At 39.1% G+C, this 13,968-nt stretch overlaps 1 protein-coding gene across 1 annotated transcript; it reads right to left on the reverse strand.

The window, feature by feature from the left end:
• Positions 1-8,447: 8,447 nt before the first annotated feature.
• On the reverse strand, positions 8,448-10,459 carry cartl (cocaine- and amphetamine-regulated transcript-like). The gene is made up of 3 exons (XM_088296968.1): positions 10,104-10,459; positions 9,267-9,341; positions 8,448-8,755 (listed from the first exon to the last, which is right to left on the reverse strand). The coding sequence occupies exons 1-3, from the start codon at positions 10,239-10,241 to the stop codon at positions 8,648-8,650; spliced, it is 321 nt and encodes a 106-aa protein (XP_088153094.1). The 5' UTR covers positions 10,242-10,459; the 3' UTR covers positions 8,448-8,647.
• Between the last annotated feature and the right edge of the window lie 3,509 nt (positions 10,460-13,968).

Raw genomic sequence — 13,968 nt, forward strand, 5'->3', positions numbered from 1 at the left:
TAGTGAAAAATAGGCCATCTTGTCTCTTTACCTCCTTTAATGTGTTATTGACGATAAAAGTTACCATTTTCCACATCATACTTCGGGTAAATCAAATTGTACATGTCAAGGAAAGGTGGAGAGGGATGGAGACAATATGAAAAAAGAGCACAGTGACATAGCAGGAGGCTTCATTTCGTCAAGGATTAATGCAGAGTTCAGTGATAACAGGCAACAATATGACTGCATCTGAGCTGTCTTGTTGGGGAAATTTAAAGGAAAGGGCAAGTGTATTTTCCATCCATCCAGCCATTATCTGAGCCGCTTTTCCTCACGAGCGTCGCAGGTGTGCTGGAGCCTATCCAGGCCGTCTTCGGGCAGTAGGCGGGGGACACCCTGAACTAGTTGCAGGGCACACAAAGATAAACAACCACTCGTGTGCACAATCACACCTCGGGACAATTTTGAGTGTTCAATCAACTTACTATGCGTGTTTTTGGAATGTGGGAGGAATCCCACAAAAGAAGGATTTTGGAAATCTGAATCACAAAATCAGCCCTATACCAAATCGTAGTGATGGGTCCAACGACACCGAGGCGTCGATGCGCGCGCAGAGCTTCCAGGGCAAACCCCGTGTCGGTGCGCGTACCGCTTTGAGAAAGTCACGTGACCACTACCAGAATCGTGTCGACACAGCGGTCGCGCGCCAAACTGTGTTCATAAGGAAGCGCATCTGTCAACAGGATGGACGCTCAAAACAAGCATCGAGTTATTGGCGCGTTACTTTGCGTTAAAGACCCGCAAGATGGAAGACGTCACTGTTGATGCGCACTCAGAGGTGCAGCGCTATATGTCAGCAGGACACGTTGCACGTACGGAAGACCCGCTCTTATACTGGAAGTCCATGGAGGCAACGTTCCCTCACCTATTTATATTAGCCACACAGGCGTTGTGCACACCGGCCTCTTCAGTGCCTTGTGAGAGGATCTTCTCAAAGGCGGGGGAAATTGCCTCAAAAAAAGAAATAGACTGAAGAACAAAACGCTGGAGAAACTATTTTTTTTTTAAATAAAAATCTTTAATTACAATGAGTACATTGTCATTTACAACACTTTTACTTGGGCATTCAGACAGATGTTCACTTAATTTATCAACTGCGTCTCGAATATCAAAGATTTTTTTTTTATGAAATTGCGTGTATGTAAAAATAATGTGAAAGCAAATGCCTAATCAGAATCAGAAATCCCTTTGTCATTGTACTCATCAAGTGAGCAACGAGATTAGAGAGCTCGCCTCTCCAGTGCAATACAACAATAATTCAGTTAAATATATAAATTGGATAAATAAGAGAATAATTAGTGCGATGGAAAGTAATGCGAAATAGGATATATAAAAACACATCACGTCGCTAATCAATGGAATTGGATAAAATTAGTTTGACAGATCAGTGTCAGATGACCCTGTCAAATGTTTCCTGCAAGTCCACCAGGTGTCAGTATTCAGCAACACAGTGTCACTACATTGTGTCACTGTGTCGAAACGATACAGGATGCCTCATCTACCCATCACTACCAAATCGTGCGTCTGCACGTGACACCCAAAGCATTAAGTTAATTTTTATAATGATTCAGAGAGTTCCATATTGACGAATGAAATACGTTGAAATCGACCGCACATATCGGCGGAGCGCAGAATTTTTCTTTTCACTATAACTTAGACGGGATTTCCCCTGGTCTAAAGTCTAGTCCACGTTCTGTCTCCAAATTATCAGGTGTGTCGGGGGCATGTACTATAAAACGCCTCCAGTCCACCGCCAGTCTGCTAAATTTGATTTCTCCTGGGACAAAAATGAAGATCTGTCAGTTTTTACACCAAGCTCACGTGCAGCTGGCTACAAAAATCGGTCCCAAGGTTTTTAATTGGTTGCAGAGTGACTTGTGTTACTGAGATTTTTGTATTTTTAATGGCTTCAACTTTTCAAAATTACAAAGTCATCACATTTACAATAGATGTTAATTCTAAGGGCAGTAATACTGGTGAGTTTGTCAGTATGTTTTCCGAGGCGAACAGGACATGAGGATTTTAATAATATATTTTTATTTAAAAAGAAAATCTCCCTTATTCTATGTGTAGTCTGGTCGAACACACTTTTTTTTTGTAAAATCCATAATGAGCCTGGAGCTTTGACTTTGACTTGTTTCTTTTACGTAACCCCCCCCCCACCACCTTCCTCCAACTTTAGGGGATGGGAGGAAGGAAAGGCGTAATGAAGATGAGGCGACATAAGAGGATCACATCACAGCTCCTTTCCGAGCTTGTAGCTCTTGAACGCCACGTATGTCCCGTGCATTAATTTGATTGGTCATTTGGATGGCATACAATCAAGCACCAGCAGGGTCGACTTCTAATTCCCGTGGTGACTCATCACTAATTGCTGCATCAGAGTTTGTGAAATAGGCTCGGATTAATACGCATCATTACAGCTCTCGCGTCAAAAAATTTGATATAAAATCCCATTAAAAAAAAAAAAAAAAACAGCTCTCCTGGTGGCAGTGGCAGTTTATGGCAGTGTGAGTCATGTGTAAACTTCTTCCTAAAGATTAGTTTTAATCACATTCATTGGGAAGCTGCCTATAAAATAACCCTTCGGACTGTATTGGAACTTAGCACTTTTAATTTTTTGAGTTAATAAAACAATCTGTGAAACAAAACACTACAGATCACATGTATGGTCATGAAGTGAACATTTTGCATATGCAAATGCTTTTTTACTAATAATTGTCAATAGAACGTCTGTGCATTTTCTCTATTATTCATTCAGTCGACAGTTGAACCCACAACTTGAGAGCTCTGTACCAGATGTACAAATCACCGCTCGCCCACTGCGCTGGCCTTGTCGATAATTCAGCATTGCTAACTAACTTATTAATAATTGAAAACATCCTTCACTTTTACAGCCAAAGGCTAATGTACTTGTTACATCGATTTTCACGTTTCACCCTGAAGTGAGTGCCACAGCATTCCTTTGGGACTCCAAGCGTATGTTATATCAGACTGTTAAATTCTGTTTATTGACACTAAATACTAAAAGGGAAAATAGACAGGTTTGCTTTATGTGAATAATTAAAATATTTAATATATTATTGAAATGATTAAATCAATAATATATTTGCATTTTTTTTAGTGCTGATGTCATTTTTTAATACAGACCAATCAAATAAGTGGCAAAGTTAATCTCAGTCAAATGTCCCTTTATGCGCCAAATATAAGTGGGATGATTTAATACAGCGCATACCTTCCCAGCATTTTGTTTTTTTACCCATGTGCGTTTAAATATGACAGAATTTTAGCTGAGATAAAAGTAGCATTCACGCTTTTGTTATCTCCTGAGGGTGATAACGAGGCTACAAACATAGCTGATTGTTTCGATCCTCACATTGAGGAACCAATCAGCAGGGTGTCCGCATCTGACAAGAAGCATTTTGTGAAACAAGGCTCAGCTCCTCCATTCTGACCAGGATTGTAATTATCTGTTTTCTGTCTGTATGTTTGTTATTGATGATGTCAATACTCTTCCAATTAATGAAATAAAAGATGGCCTGACTGCTACAACTCATGCTTGCACTTCCTCTCAGTCAGCTTTGGAGAAACCTCCTGGCAAAATGAATGGAAAGGCCTCCTGCCACATGTGTCCCTTCACTTGAGCTGTCACATCCATTTGACTTCAACTCCTCCCTTTTTTTAATTTAATTGCATTTTTAATGCAATCTGCAATCATTAACATTTAGAGACAAAAGCACGTGCAGCAACAGGAGAAGATGATTCATGCAAAAGCTGTCAGTCACCTCCCATTAAATCAGAATGCCGAGTCGCTTCAAGCCGGCAAGTTCAGTCATGACACAAGATGTCGCTCGCGTGGGGCCGTCTCTTTGAACAATTTCAAACGTTACATCGCAGAATATTTCGAACGCATTAAAGGGATGGTGAAGCAGCTTTGATCTGCCTTAACTTTTTGGATATTCCAACTTCTCTGAAGTTACAAAAAAAAAAAAGAATTCTAAACAATGATATTGTGCTTAAGAAGAAATTATTTATGAGGAACAGTACCGTTCTCTGCCCTTTTATGTTGGAACCCTCAGGACAAAGATGAGTCAAGTTGACTGGATTGGTAAAAATCACACACTTGCAAGAGTTCACCGCGACAACCCAACGTCCTGCAGAAGCCCTCTCGTGCGTCACTGTGAGGTATTTAAGGCTTGTGAGTTTGAGACCTTTTTGCCTCTGTCTGCATACACAACTCAAATAATGCACAGTGTTCTCTCTCCACTTAGTTACAGTTTGTTTTTGTTTTTTTAACAATTTTCTGTATGCGTGCACATTTGCCCGACGACATTCCTAAATAGACAATATACAGAACACAACTGTTATTTTACAGTTGACTGCTAATGACTTTGTGCTGATCTAAGATTGCTGTTATCAACATCATTCCAACGTTATCAGAAACAATTCTCTAATGTTATGCTACCAAATGCACTCTTTTAATACGCAATGCAAATAAAACCATGAGGTAGTATAGACATGTGGAGAATCTTATATGATGAAAAACTCCATTGAGTCCACATTGACTCTCTTATTGCTAAAGCAGAAAATGTAATTAGACATAAAGCTAACTCTCTCGTGGGAAGCAGGAAGCGAGAGAGTGACAGTCGCATTCTCATCTTTCTTGGATTAGGAGCTCCATAGAAAGGTTTCTGCCTCAACTCTCACAGCTATTACTCTGCTTAAATTCATCACTCAGCAAAATGACTCAGTCATTGTATTTTTATGTATATAAAAAGTGCAAACCCCAGAATTGATAAACCTGCTTTGAGATTTTAGATGACTGCAGACCACGGTTTATTTAAAAACAAAATTACGAGGGTGAACTGTCTGCTTTTAGGATTTTGCTGCTTCGCTTTTTTTATATTCACTCAAGCCCATTTGGTTTGTTTACCTTCTCATTTCTGTCTGCATGTATTAAATCATGCCATTTAATCTTCAAGTGTGCAGGTAGATTTTTAAACACTCTGCACTCTGTAAATGTGACAATAAATCTGTGACCATACTGTAGACGCGTCAAAGTGCTCAAGTAAAATCACCCACCACGGCTCAAATTCTAAGATGGTTGGCCATTAGATTTTTACCATTTCTGTTAAACTTGAAAACCAAAAAAATAACTGGCACTACAAGCAATGTTTTAGCTAAAATTAAAAAAAAAAAAATTCAACTGTCAGAAGAATAACATGAGCTCTCTGCCGTAAAACGGGGGATCCTCAGTTTGTGCTCTGTTCCTTTGGTGGATATACAGCATAACCAAAATTGTGCACAAATTGAGGGATTTTTTTTTTCTTGGTTTCATTTTTGAAGGACGTTTTAAGACATTTGAAAAGGGTTGTGTAGACTTGTTCTTTTTTGGACCTGAAATTCTGGAATCTTCTTCAATCTAAAATCCCAAGCAATGTTTGTGCTGATGTTAGTGTCTTCTCACTTTGAATAATACATACATTGCATTGTATGTCTCACCTGAAAAAGTGTTGATTCTTCCACTAATGCTTTTAGTAGACCCTTCCTTGTAAATGACTCACTGTTTTTTCGACTCCTAAGAGGTTTTATTGCTGAAGGAAAACCGTTAATGGCTCTATCTCATTAACACAGCGGGGGTGCGCCAAAGAAGGGAGGTCAGAATAGGAGCCGAATCTTGTTTTCATTTAAACAAAAAGCAAACCTGAAATTGTGAACAGATATTGGTATAATTTGTCTTCTTTATTTTTAGTTAAAACTAGGACTGGGTATCGATTCAAATTTCTTAAATCGATTTAATTCGAAACACAAGGGCCCGATTCGATTCGATTCACTTTGATTGATTTTGAAAGATTTCCCACAGTACCAATTTTACTTTAGTATGGAAGGCATTCACAGAAGAACCAATGCTGCAACTAGAACAAACTTCTTGCTATTTTGCTTCTCGTTATATCCATCCATTCATCATCTGTATCGCTTCTCCTCACTAAGGTCGCGTGGGGTTGCTGGAGCCTATCCCAGCTGTGTTCAGGCAGTAGGCGGGGTACTCCCTAATCTGGTTGCCAGCCAATCACAGGGCACACAAAGACGAACAACCATCCGCGCTCACACTCATACCTAGGGGCAATTTAGAGAGTTCAATCGACCAGCCAAGCATGTTTTTGGAATGTGGGAGGAAACCGAAGTGCCCGGAGGAAACCCACGCAGCCACGGGGAGAACATGCAAACTCCACACAGGAAGGCCGAAGCTGGAATCCAACCCACGACCTCTGCACTGTGAGGCCAACATACAAACCAGTCTTGCACCGTGCCACCATGAGAAACATTATGTGTCAAATATTCCGATAACTAATAAAATCGTCCCTCCCCCCACACACACCCTCATGATAGATTTAGACTAGAGACAAAGTGAACAAGCCTTACAACAAAATTAGGCCTTAGGAGAACTCTATACAGTATTTATATGATGAAACGTTGCCATCTTCTGGTAGTAGGTAGTTGAGTGTGTGTGGAGGAAATTTGCACTCAAGCACAGCAATTTTGTACAGTAAGTGTTGAAGTGTAATTGCAGTCACAATTTCTTTGATATATTTGTTCCAATTCTTACTCTAAGGACTCTTCTTTGAAATGGAAAAAAATGATTGATCATGCAAGCAAAAATCTGCTTGCATGATCAATCACTTTTATTGTTTTTAGAGAAGCCATTGCACGTATGCACGCAGAGTGCTTATAAAGTTTTCACTCATACTTTAAATTGTGCTTTACTCAATACAAAGTAGCAATGGCCCTGTTTTTATGCAAACAAACAGCTACATCAGGAAATACAAGAAATCTTGCCGGAACAAAATCAAGAGCCAAGCTATTGACCTGTTTGATTACAAGCCAAATCGCTTCAAGCATTGCACGACGACAACTCAAAGCCTGATAGAGCCAAGGGAGTCTTACATGAGCTCGTCAGTCTTCTACGGTTCATTGGACTAAGAATTTGGGGACAAATGAAGCAGGCACATACTTTATCTTCATGGCTTTAATCGCATCTACTGTACATAAAATATTTTAGTTTGCTATCATTTCTCACAGTTGTATTGAGCCAGAGAAAATAAATAACAATTGAAAATACAGGAAAGATGTCGACCCTAAAGCAACAGGGGAATATGACACAGAGAGTGTGCTAAAGTTACGTGACTCATTTTCATTCAAATGGAAGCCCTCATTGGTCGTGAACTGTGGCCGAAGGGGAATGACTGGAGACAATTCTTTTCTCCTGCTGTAAACAAATGGAAATTCATTCATTAAATGATTTGTGTTTATTGTCTGAACAAGATTTCAAGATAATTCATATGAATTCATTCATCCATAACAATGATCTTGACGTTTGCCAATTCATTCATTCAAATCTGCCCAGCTACTGCACATGCTCTCTCGCACCTTTGACCAGATGCAAACCTATGGGAAGCAAGACTTCAAATCATTTTGTCTGTTATATTTTACCTGTAAGTAATTAATAAATATATGTTCAGCATTAGCTTGGATGGTTATGAGTAAATTATAATGGCTCTGTTTGAAATAACTTCTGGAAGTCCGGATTTTGTTCAGCAGTATTGTAATGTAGTTAAGAAAAGTCAACCTTCCAAGACTCGCCACTAGCGAGCTAGAATAACAACAGAGTGGCAGGTGGGAGTTATATAGCTAACGAGTGATTGTTTGTGCTTAGTGGGCTGTTAACCAGTTTGCTGTGATTTACATTAGCAAACTCTTTCATGCCTGATGACATTTGCTGAAGTTTTGAAGTAAGATGAAATGACAAATTTACATGATTTGTTTAAACGGAATTTAGGTCCCAAGATTGATCAAATTCATCCTTTTTCGGGGTTAGAAAGTGAAAAACAAGTATTTAAATATGGTTAATATGTGTCAGTTTTTATTTTTTTACCTTTAATTGCAGGTAGTCATTAATAATACTACTACTACTACTACTACTACTACTACTACTACTACTACTAATAATAATAATAATAATAATAATAATAATAATAATAATAATAATAATAATAATAATAATAATAATAATAATAATAATAATAATGCGTCAGTGTCTCACTCTCCTGCCCTGTGCAGGCTTTGTGAGTTCACTTCCCACTGGGTGACAGTTTGATAAGTGTGAATGTTTATTCTATATGTATGCTGTAATTGACTGGTGAACAGTGCAGGGTGTTCACCGCGCAGAATCGGCAGTCTCTAACTGAGCTTTTTAAGACAGAAAGTTATGTGTATATTTATGTATTGACTTTATTGGTGTCTTTTGATTCTTTATATATATATATATATATATATATAATCACAAGGCTGTCCAAATAAAATTGAAATTCAAAATGTTGATAAATTTGTTTATTGAATGTGAAACGATCACACAACACAACATGCTACAACTTGGAGGGTAAACGCCATCAACTCATGCTGGACATTCAACATCTACTGTATGAAAACAACTACAATGCATAACATACAGTAAAAGAGGGCACTGCAGGCCGACAACGGAATGAAGATTTGTGGTTTTAAAAACTGTGCACATTCTTCCTGCAGACATGACTTTCAAATTAAGAGTGATTCAGATGCACTTGAGCAGGTAGGAATTGCAGTTGGCTCCTCTGCCACAGTCGCAGAGCTTTCCAATTCGCGGCCCAAACTTCATGGCACACCGGTCACCCATCCCACACTACAAGGAGAACACAGACAATAATAACCCATCTCTCTCTCTCTCTCTCTCTCCCTCTCTCTCTCTCTCTCTCTCTCTCTCTCCCTTGGTTCTACATAGTGTCGTAATGAGGGAAATGTAATTAATTTCAGCATTGGTCAGCAAAAAAACAAAAACAAAAAAAAAAACATTCCTTTTCATCTGCTTGATCTGAAACTATAAGTTTGGTTTGTATTTGTCTCGTGAGGATTGAAAGGTTGTGCATGTTTTCCTTCTGTCTCAGCTAATTTGGTAAGGAAAGCAATCTAATTTGTTCTGTAACTGCACTCAGAAAGTCTGTTTACTTTATCTTTTAATTAGGCAGGCGACTCACTGGTTTAATGAGCAACAGTGGAATGATGAATGAAACACAGCACATTAAATGAGCATTGACTATCAGGTCGCTACTTTAGACTCAGTCTTTCATTACAGAAAACAAGGCGGATTTGTATCATGGGCTCATTTGCATAAACGTGTCAATACACTGCCTTACCAGTGGGATGCTGCCTCTCTTCTCAGTGGAAATCCGATTATGCATCCTGCCCAGTAAAACATCCAGTGCTTCGACCTGCTCAACAAGATCATCAAAACATAACTCACGGTGACTTTATGTGGAAGATGGGTCAAAACAAAGTTGTCTGCATGTTCACGAAGAGAGCACTTGACATTATAGCGTCACACTGTAAAAATATATATAAAATATCTCAAATGAACATTGATATTTTTCCTTACTGATTCTCAATTAAAACCCAACTTATTTATAATATGGCCAAATTCTGACAGATTTTGGGCAATGGGGGCGATCGTAATGAATAGTTATTCCTTATTATGTATTTCAGACTTGTACATTTTCAAAATTATTATTGTCATCATAGAAAAGTGTATGTAGTGTAAGTATAAATTTTAGCCCTGGTCATGCATGCACCGAGAAGGAGTATTCATAATGTTTTGGCATAGAATATTTTGAAATATAAAAAACAAATATCTCTACACAACATCTTAATTTAGCATTACGAAACACTTCGTGTAAGAAATAGTGCTTGATGAGTGCTGGAAAACAGGTGCCTTTTTGGTACATCTCTTTACAAAAGATAAAGCCTATTTCTAAAATTCACATTCAAACAAACATTATAAAACACGAATACATAAATTATGGATTTATATTGTACTGTGCCTGTTCACCCTATCCAAAATATTTTATTTGAAAGTATTTCAAATAAAAAAACACAAATGTACTTCATGTGTGGTGTTTGCGAAAGGTCGACTTACAGGAACCTACTAATTGGATGGGGGAAAAAAAGAACATTTAAAGAGATCAACGTATACTGACCAAATCTCGGTCTGCTCCAGGTTCGCCTCTGTCTCCTTCCAAGTCCTCAACAGACACTTCCTGGGACGTCTGGCCGTGACACAAGAGGACCAGGAGGCTGACCACCAGCAACCCGCGGAGAACAGCGGAACTCTCCATGGTTCTGGTCCCGTTGCGTGGACGGGGGTGTGCCGAGGTCGGAACGAGTGAGGAGGCGGCACAAGTGGAGGAGCGCAAGTCGTGATCAGGTTCACGTGTGAATGTCCACCCGTCGGATTTTTTCTGCCCTCTTATACCGACTTGTGGCCCCGCCCGAAAGGCCACTGCGGCAGGCTGAAGTGAGCTGACAAGCGGGCTCGAGCGCAAGGAAAGGCCTGAGACGGACGGGGTAAAGCAGCATGTTTTGCACGTCTTCGTCTGTCGTCGTCATCATCATCATCATCATTTTCAAGACACCTTTTATTTAAACTGCACTTACACAAGATAACTCAATGTGCTTCACATTATTAAATATACAACATAATAAAACAGTCTAAGACATTTAAAATCAAAGTAAAGAAATAAAACTTTGGCTTACTAAAATTATTAAATGAACAATAATTTCAATGAAAATATTATTTTGAAAATTCTTTGAAGTAGGTGTCTCAAAGTCACAGCGCGGGGGCTTTTGCGGCCCGCAGGATGATATTTTGCGGCCCCTTACTTAATATGAAAGTTTAATGTTGCCCCTACCTGTTTTGCCATGGCGTTGCTTTGGGCGTTTGGTATTTTAAATCACATATGGTCTACCATAGCTCAAGCTCTTGACAGCTTTTGGTGAAATGTAATTTTGAAATGACACCAAGGGATTTTTTTTTTTTTTAGACAGTGCACAGGCTCTTGGCATAAAATCTGGCGCATCTTCAGTTTCATGTCAGGGCAAGTCTATGTTTTGTTTGTGAATTTGGCAAACTGCACAGTGCAATGCTAACAGTTCTAGCGGATTGCGGTTGTTTTCTTTTGCGCCCGCTGACGCACCTGAAAATTTTGTGACAGAAAGCAGACTACACATAAGAACTGGCAAAACCAGGTCTAAATTGTGGTGCAACTGGTGCAACACAGGGTTGTTACACTTTGGGAATTCTAATTGTAGTTAGTTCTTATTTCTTTTTGTGTTTTGTGTTAGAATAATTGTTCATAAGTTACCCCATATTTACTCTTTTGTATCAAATGTCAATGTTCAAGACTCCTCTGGAACCTTCTGTGGTGAAAGATTGCATCCCTGAGACAGAAGATATCAACGTCTGGCTAACTCCTGAACAATGCACGCACGTACGCCGTTTTGAATTGTTCACGTTGCTGCATGTTTCCCACCGCCCTTTAGAGCAGCAACTGCCATGTAACTAGGGACCTCCCTAAATGAATAAAAAGAGGATTTCGGAGGATGTGCTTCAGAGCGGTTTAGAGATCAGTAACTGCATGGGCACATCTTTGTTCATTGTCCTTGCAAGGAAAATAATAAAGTTCTCTTGTCTTCATTCCTCATCGGTTGTTATTAAATGTTGTAGGTTGGTTGAACCTGGCATTGTGTTTTTTAAATTTAGTTTAATTAGTTTTCGGGGCAGCTTTTTTAAGTTTTATTAGTTTCAGTGTTTTCAAAAACACTTAGTTTGAGTTTAGTTTGAGTTAGTTGTGGTATTCGTTTTTGTTTTTAACGAAACGGGTGTTTTACTTGTGTGCAGGATTTGGAACAAAATCATGCTAAGCATTCTATTGTAAAAATTCAACAAAAACATATTTTTTTTTTAAACGTTTGATACTATACATTGTTGTCATATATGAAAAAAAAGCACTTTTTACCTCGTGTTGCATTTCAGGCTGAGAGCAGGTAAGCCAATTGACCCGCACGCGAACTCGCCTCCTAGGAGTCGCTTCTTTGCGACACACAAAAAGAGGACTAACACTCCCAGATGACTGTTCAACCCTCCCATTTAACGACTAACGCTGTGCTTCTCTAATAGTGGGGCTGAGGGGGCGTGTGTGACCCTGGGGAATACGCAATTTTTTTGACAATAAAGTGTACTTGCACATCCACTCCAGTAGTTGGTAGTGTAGTGGCGCTCTCATTGGACACTGTGCGCAGCAAATATTAACTCTATGGTGTAGGTTTGTTATGCAATTAAAATGTTTTTATATTTGTGCCAGAGAGTGGGTGGTGGCGGAGGGGGCACAAATTGTTTTATTCTTGCTTGGGAGGGGCGTAATCGAAAATAATTAAAAAATAATATAGCACTGGACTAACGACCGTTCAGTAATATTGAAATAAATACATTCAATACAAATCTACCCCAAAGGCTCATGTATTCAATTAATTAAAAAATTAAGGACATTTTCACAATAACTATAGTTAGTTCAAGTTAGTTTAATATTTTTTTTTAACTAAAATAACGTTGGTGCGACACGATTTTTGTGAATTTTACTGAGGCACAGGCAGACAGATTTCACACTCAGCTTATATATGTACGGTGGATGTCATCTTATTTCATTTATAAATATGACAGCGTGCATCAAACCCTCAGAATTATTGTAGAAATCAATTAATTGAGCACGTCATTAAGATCTTAATCCTCATTATATTTATCACAAGTTGAGTTTGACTTCCCTGGTTTAAAAGACTAATCATCGATATGTGGGGGGCATAGTTTTTAACCTGGATTGAAACACATTTACTCTTGGGGATGACTTTACTTATGTTTGCATCATATTTTATTCCGCAGCACAATAACTAAATGACTCTTCACCATGTTTTCTTTGAACTCGGTGCCCCACTAATTGACCCATGTCTGAGTCCAGTCAGAAGACCAGCACAATATTCAAGTCTAGTGAAGAGAAAAGCATGAATACGGTTCTCTTAAAGAGAGTAACTTCAAGGGCCTTATTTTCTTTGCCTAGGCAAATATAGCGCTCACTGCAGTCTAACGATGCGCATGAGTGGACATTTATTCCTTTTGGTGTTTTCCTAGACTTTGCCCTTGCAGAGCTGGGCATAAGAGTGTGTTTGTGCCGTTTTGAGGATGTAGCCGACTGCCAGCCAATCCATTAAAAATCAGGTCGGTGGAAGCGCTCATGTTTTATATCGCGTGAGCAGGAATAGACTTGCTGGGGTCCGTTCACGACATTCGGATGCGCAGAATCTGGATTGCTGCTGCAGATGAACTGCAAGCTTTCCCCTTGCAGATGATGCAGTCTCCCCCACCTTGCCACCAATAATTGTGCTGTGCAGTCATGGGTGCGGCTCTTTTTATACTGAGTGCAGTCTATTTTCTGTGACCAAATTGTCAGGTGCGTTGGGGGCGGGCCACCTCTGTTCACCGGAACGCCCAGGAATGTGGTCCCAAAACACGGGACTGAATTTACCCCAGCACGAAAATGAAGTTGCGCCAGCCAAATGCACGGGCATCCAGTGTACGAAAATAGTGTTTAGTAATAGCAGTCTTCTTTTCTTTATTGGCAAAAACAATTACCTCTGTTTTGTTTTGGTTTAGTCGAAGGAAAGTTTGGTTCATCCAGGTGTGAATTTTCTTCAACAATGATACAACTTTATTGCACTGTTGATATCTGAGGACTTTGATGGATATACAGTACATCTGTATTGCCATGATAGCCAACCTAAGTAATTTGATTTGAGTACTAATTTTCAACTTCAAAGAGACAGTTACTTATTAGTTGTCTGACGATATCAATTGTGACATTTTGTGTTTTTTTTTTTTTTTTTTGTGCGTGCATTGAAAAAAAATGACCATTTTATAAAACTGAACAAATTGTTTTGACTCTCCTGTAAGGAGTGGAGATGATGAGATTGCCTCCTATTTGAAAAGCCTCCACCTAATATTACAGGTCCTATAAA

The sequence above is a fragment of the Idiotropiscis lumnitzeri genome, chromosome 5 (assembly GCF_059441095.1).
Source record: "Idiotropiscis lumnitzeri isolate Australia: NSW breed Sydney's pygmy pipehorse chromosome 5, RoL_Ilum_1.0, whole genome shotgun sequence".
Lineage (NCBI taxonomy): Eukaryota > Metazoa > Chordata > Actinopteri > Syngnathiformes > Syngnathidae > Idiotropiscis > Idiotropiscis lumnitzeri.

Excerpts from the sequence above, each read along its gene's own strand:
- cartl (XM_088296968.1), bottom strand. The coding sequence starts at position 10,241 with ATGGAGAGTTCCGCTGTTCTCCGCGGGTTGCTGGTGGTCAGCCTCCTG. Across the intron at positions 9,342-10,103 it reads CTGGAGCAGACCGAGATTTG|GTCGAAGCACTGGATGTTTT; the intron begins GTCAGTATACGT and ends CTTGTTGAGCAG. Across the intron at positions 8,756-9,266 it reads AGAGAGGCAGCATCCCACTG|TGTGGGATGGGTGACCGGTG; the intron begins GTAAGGCAGTGT and ends TTCTCCTTGTAG.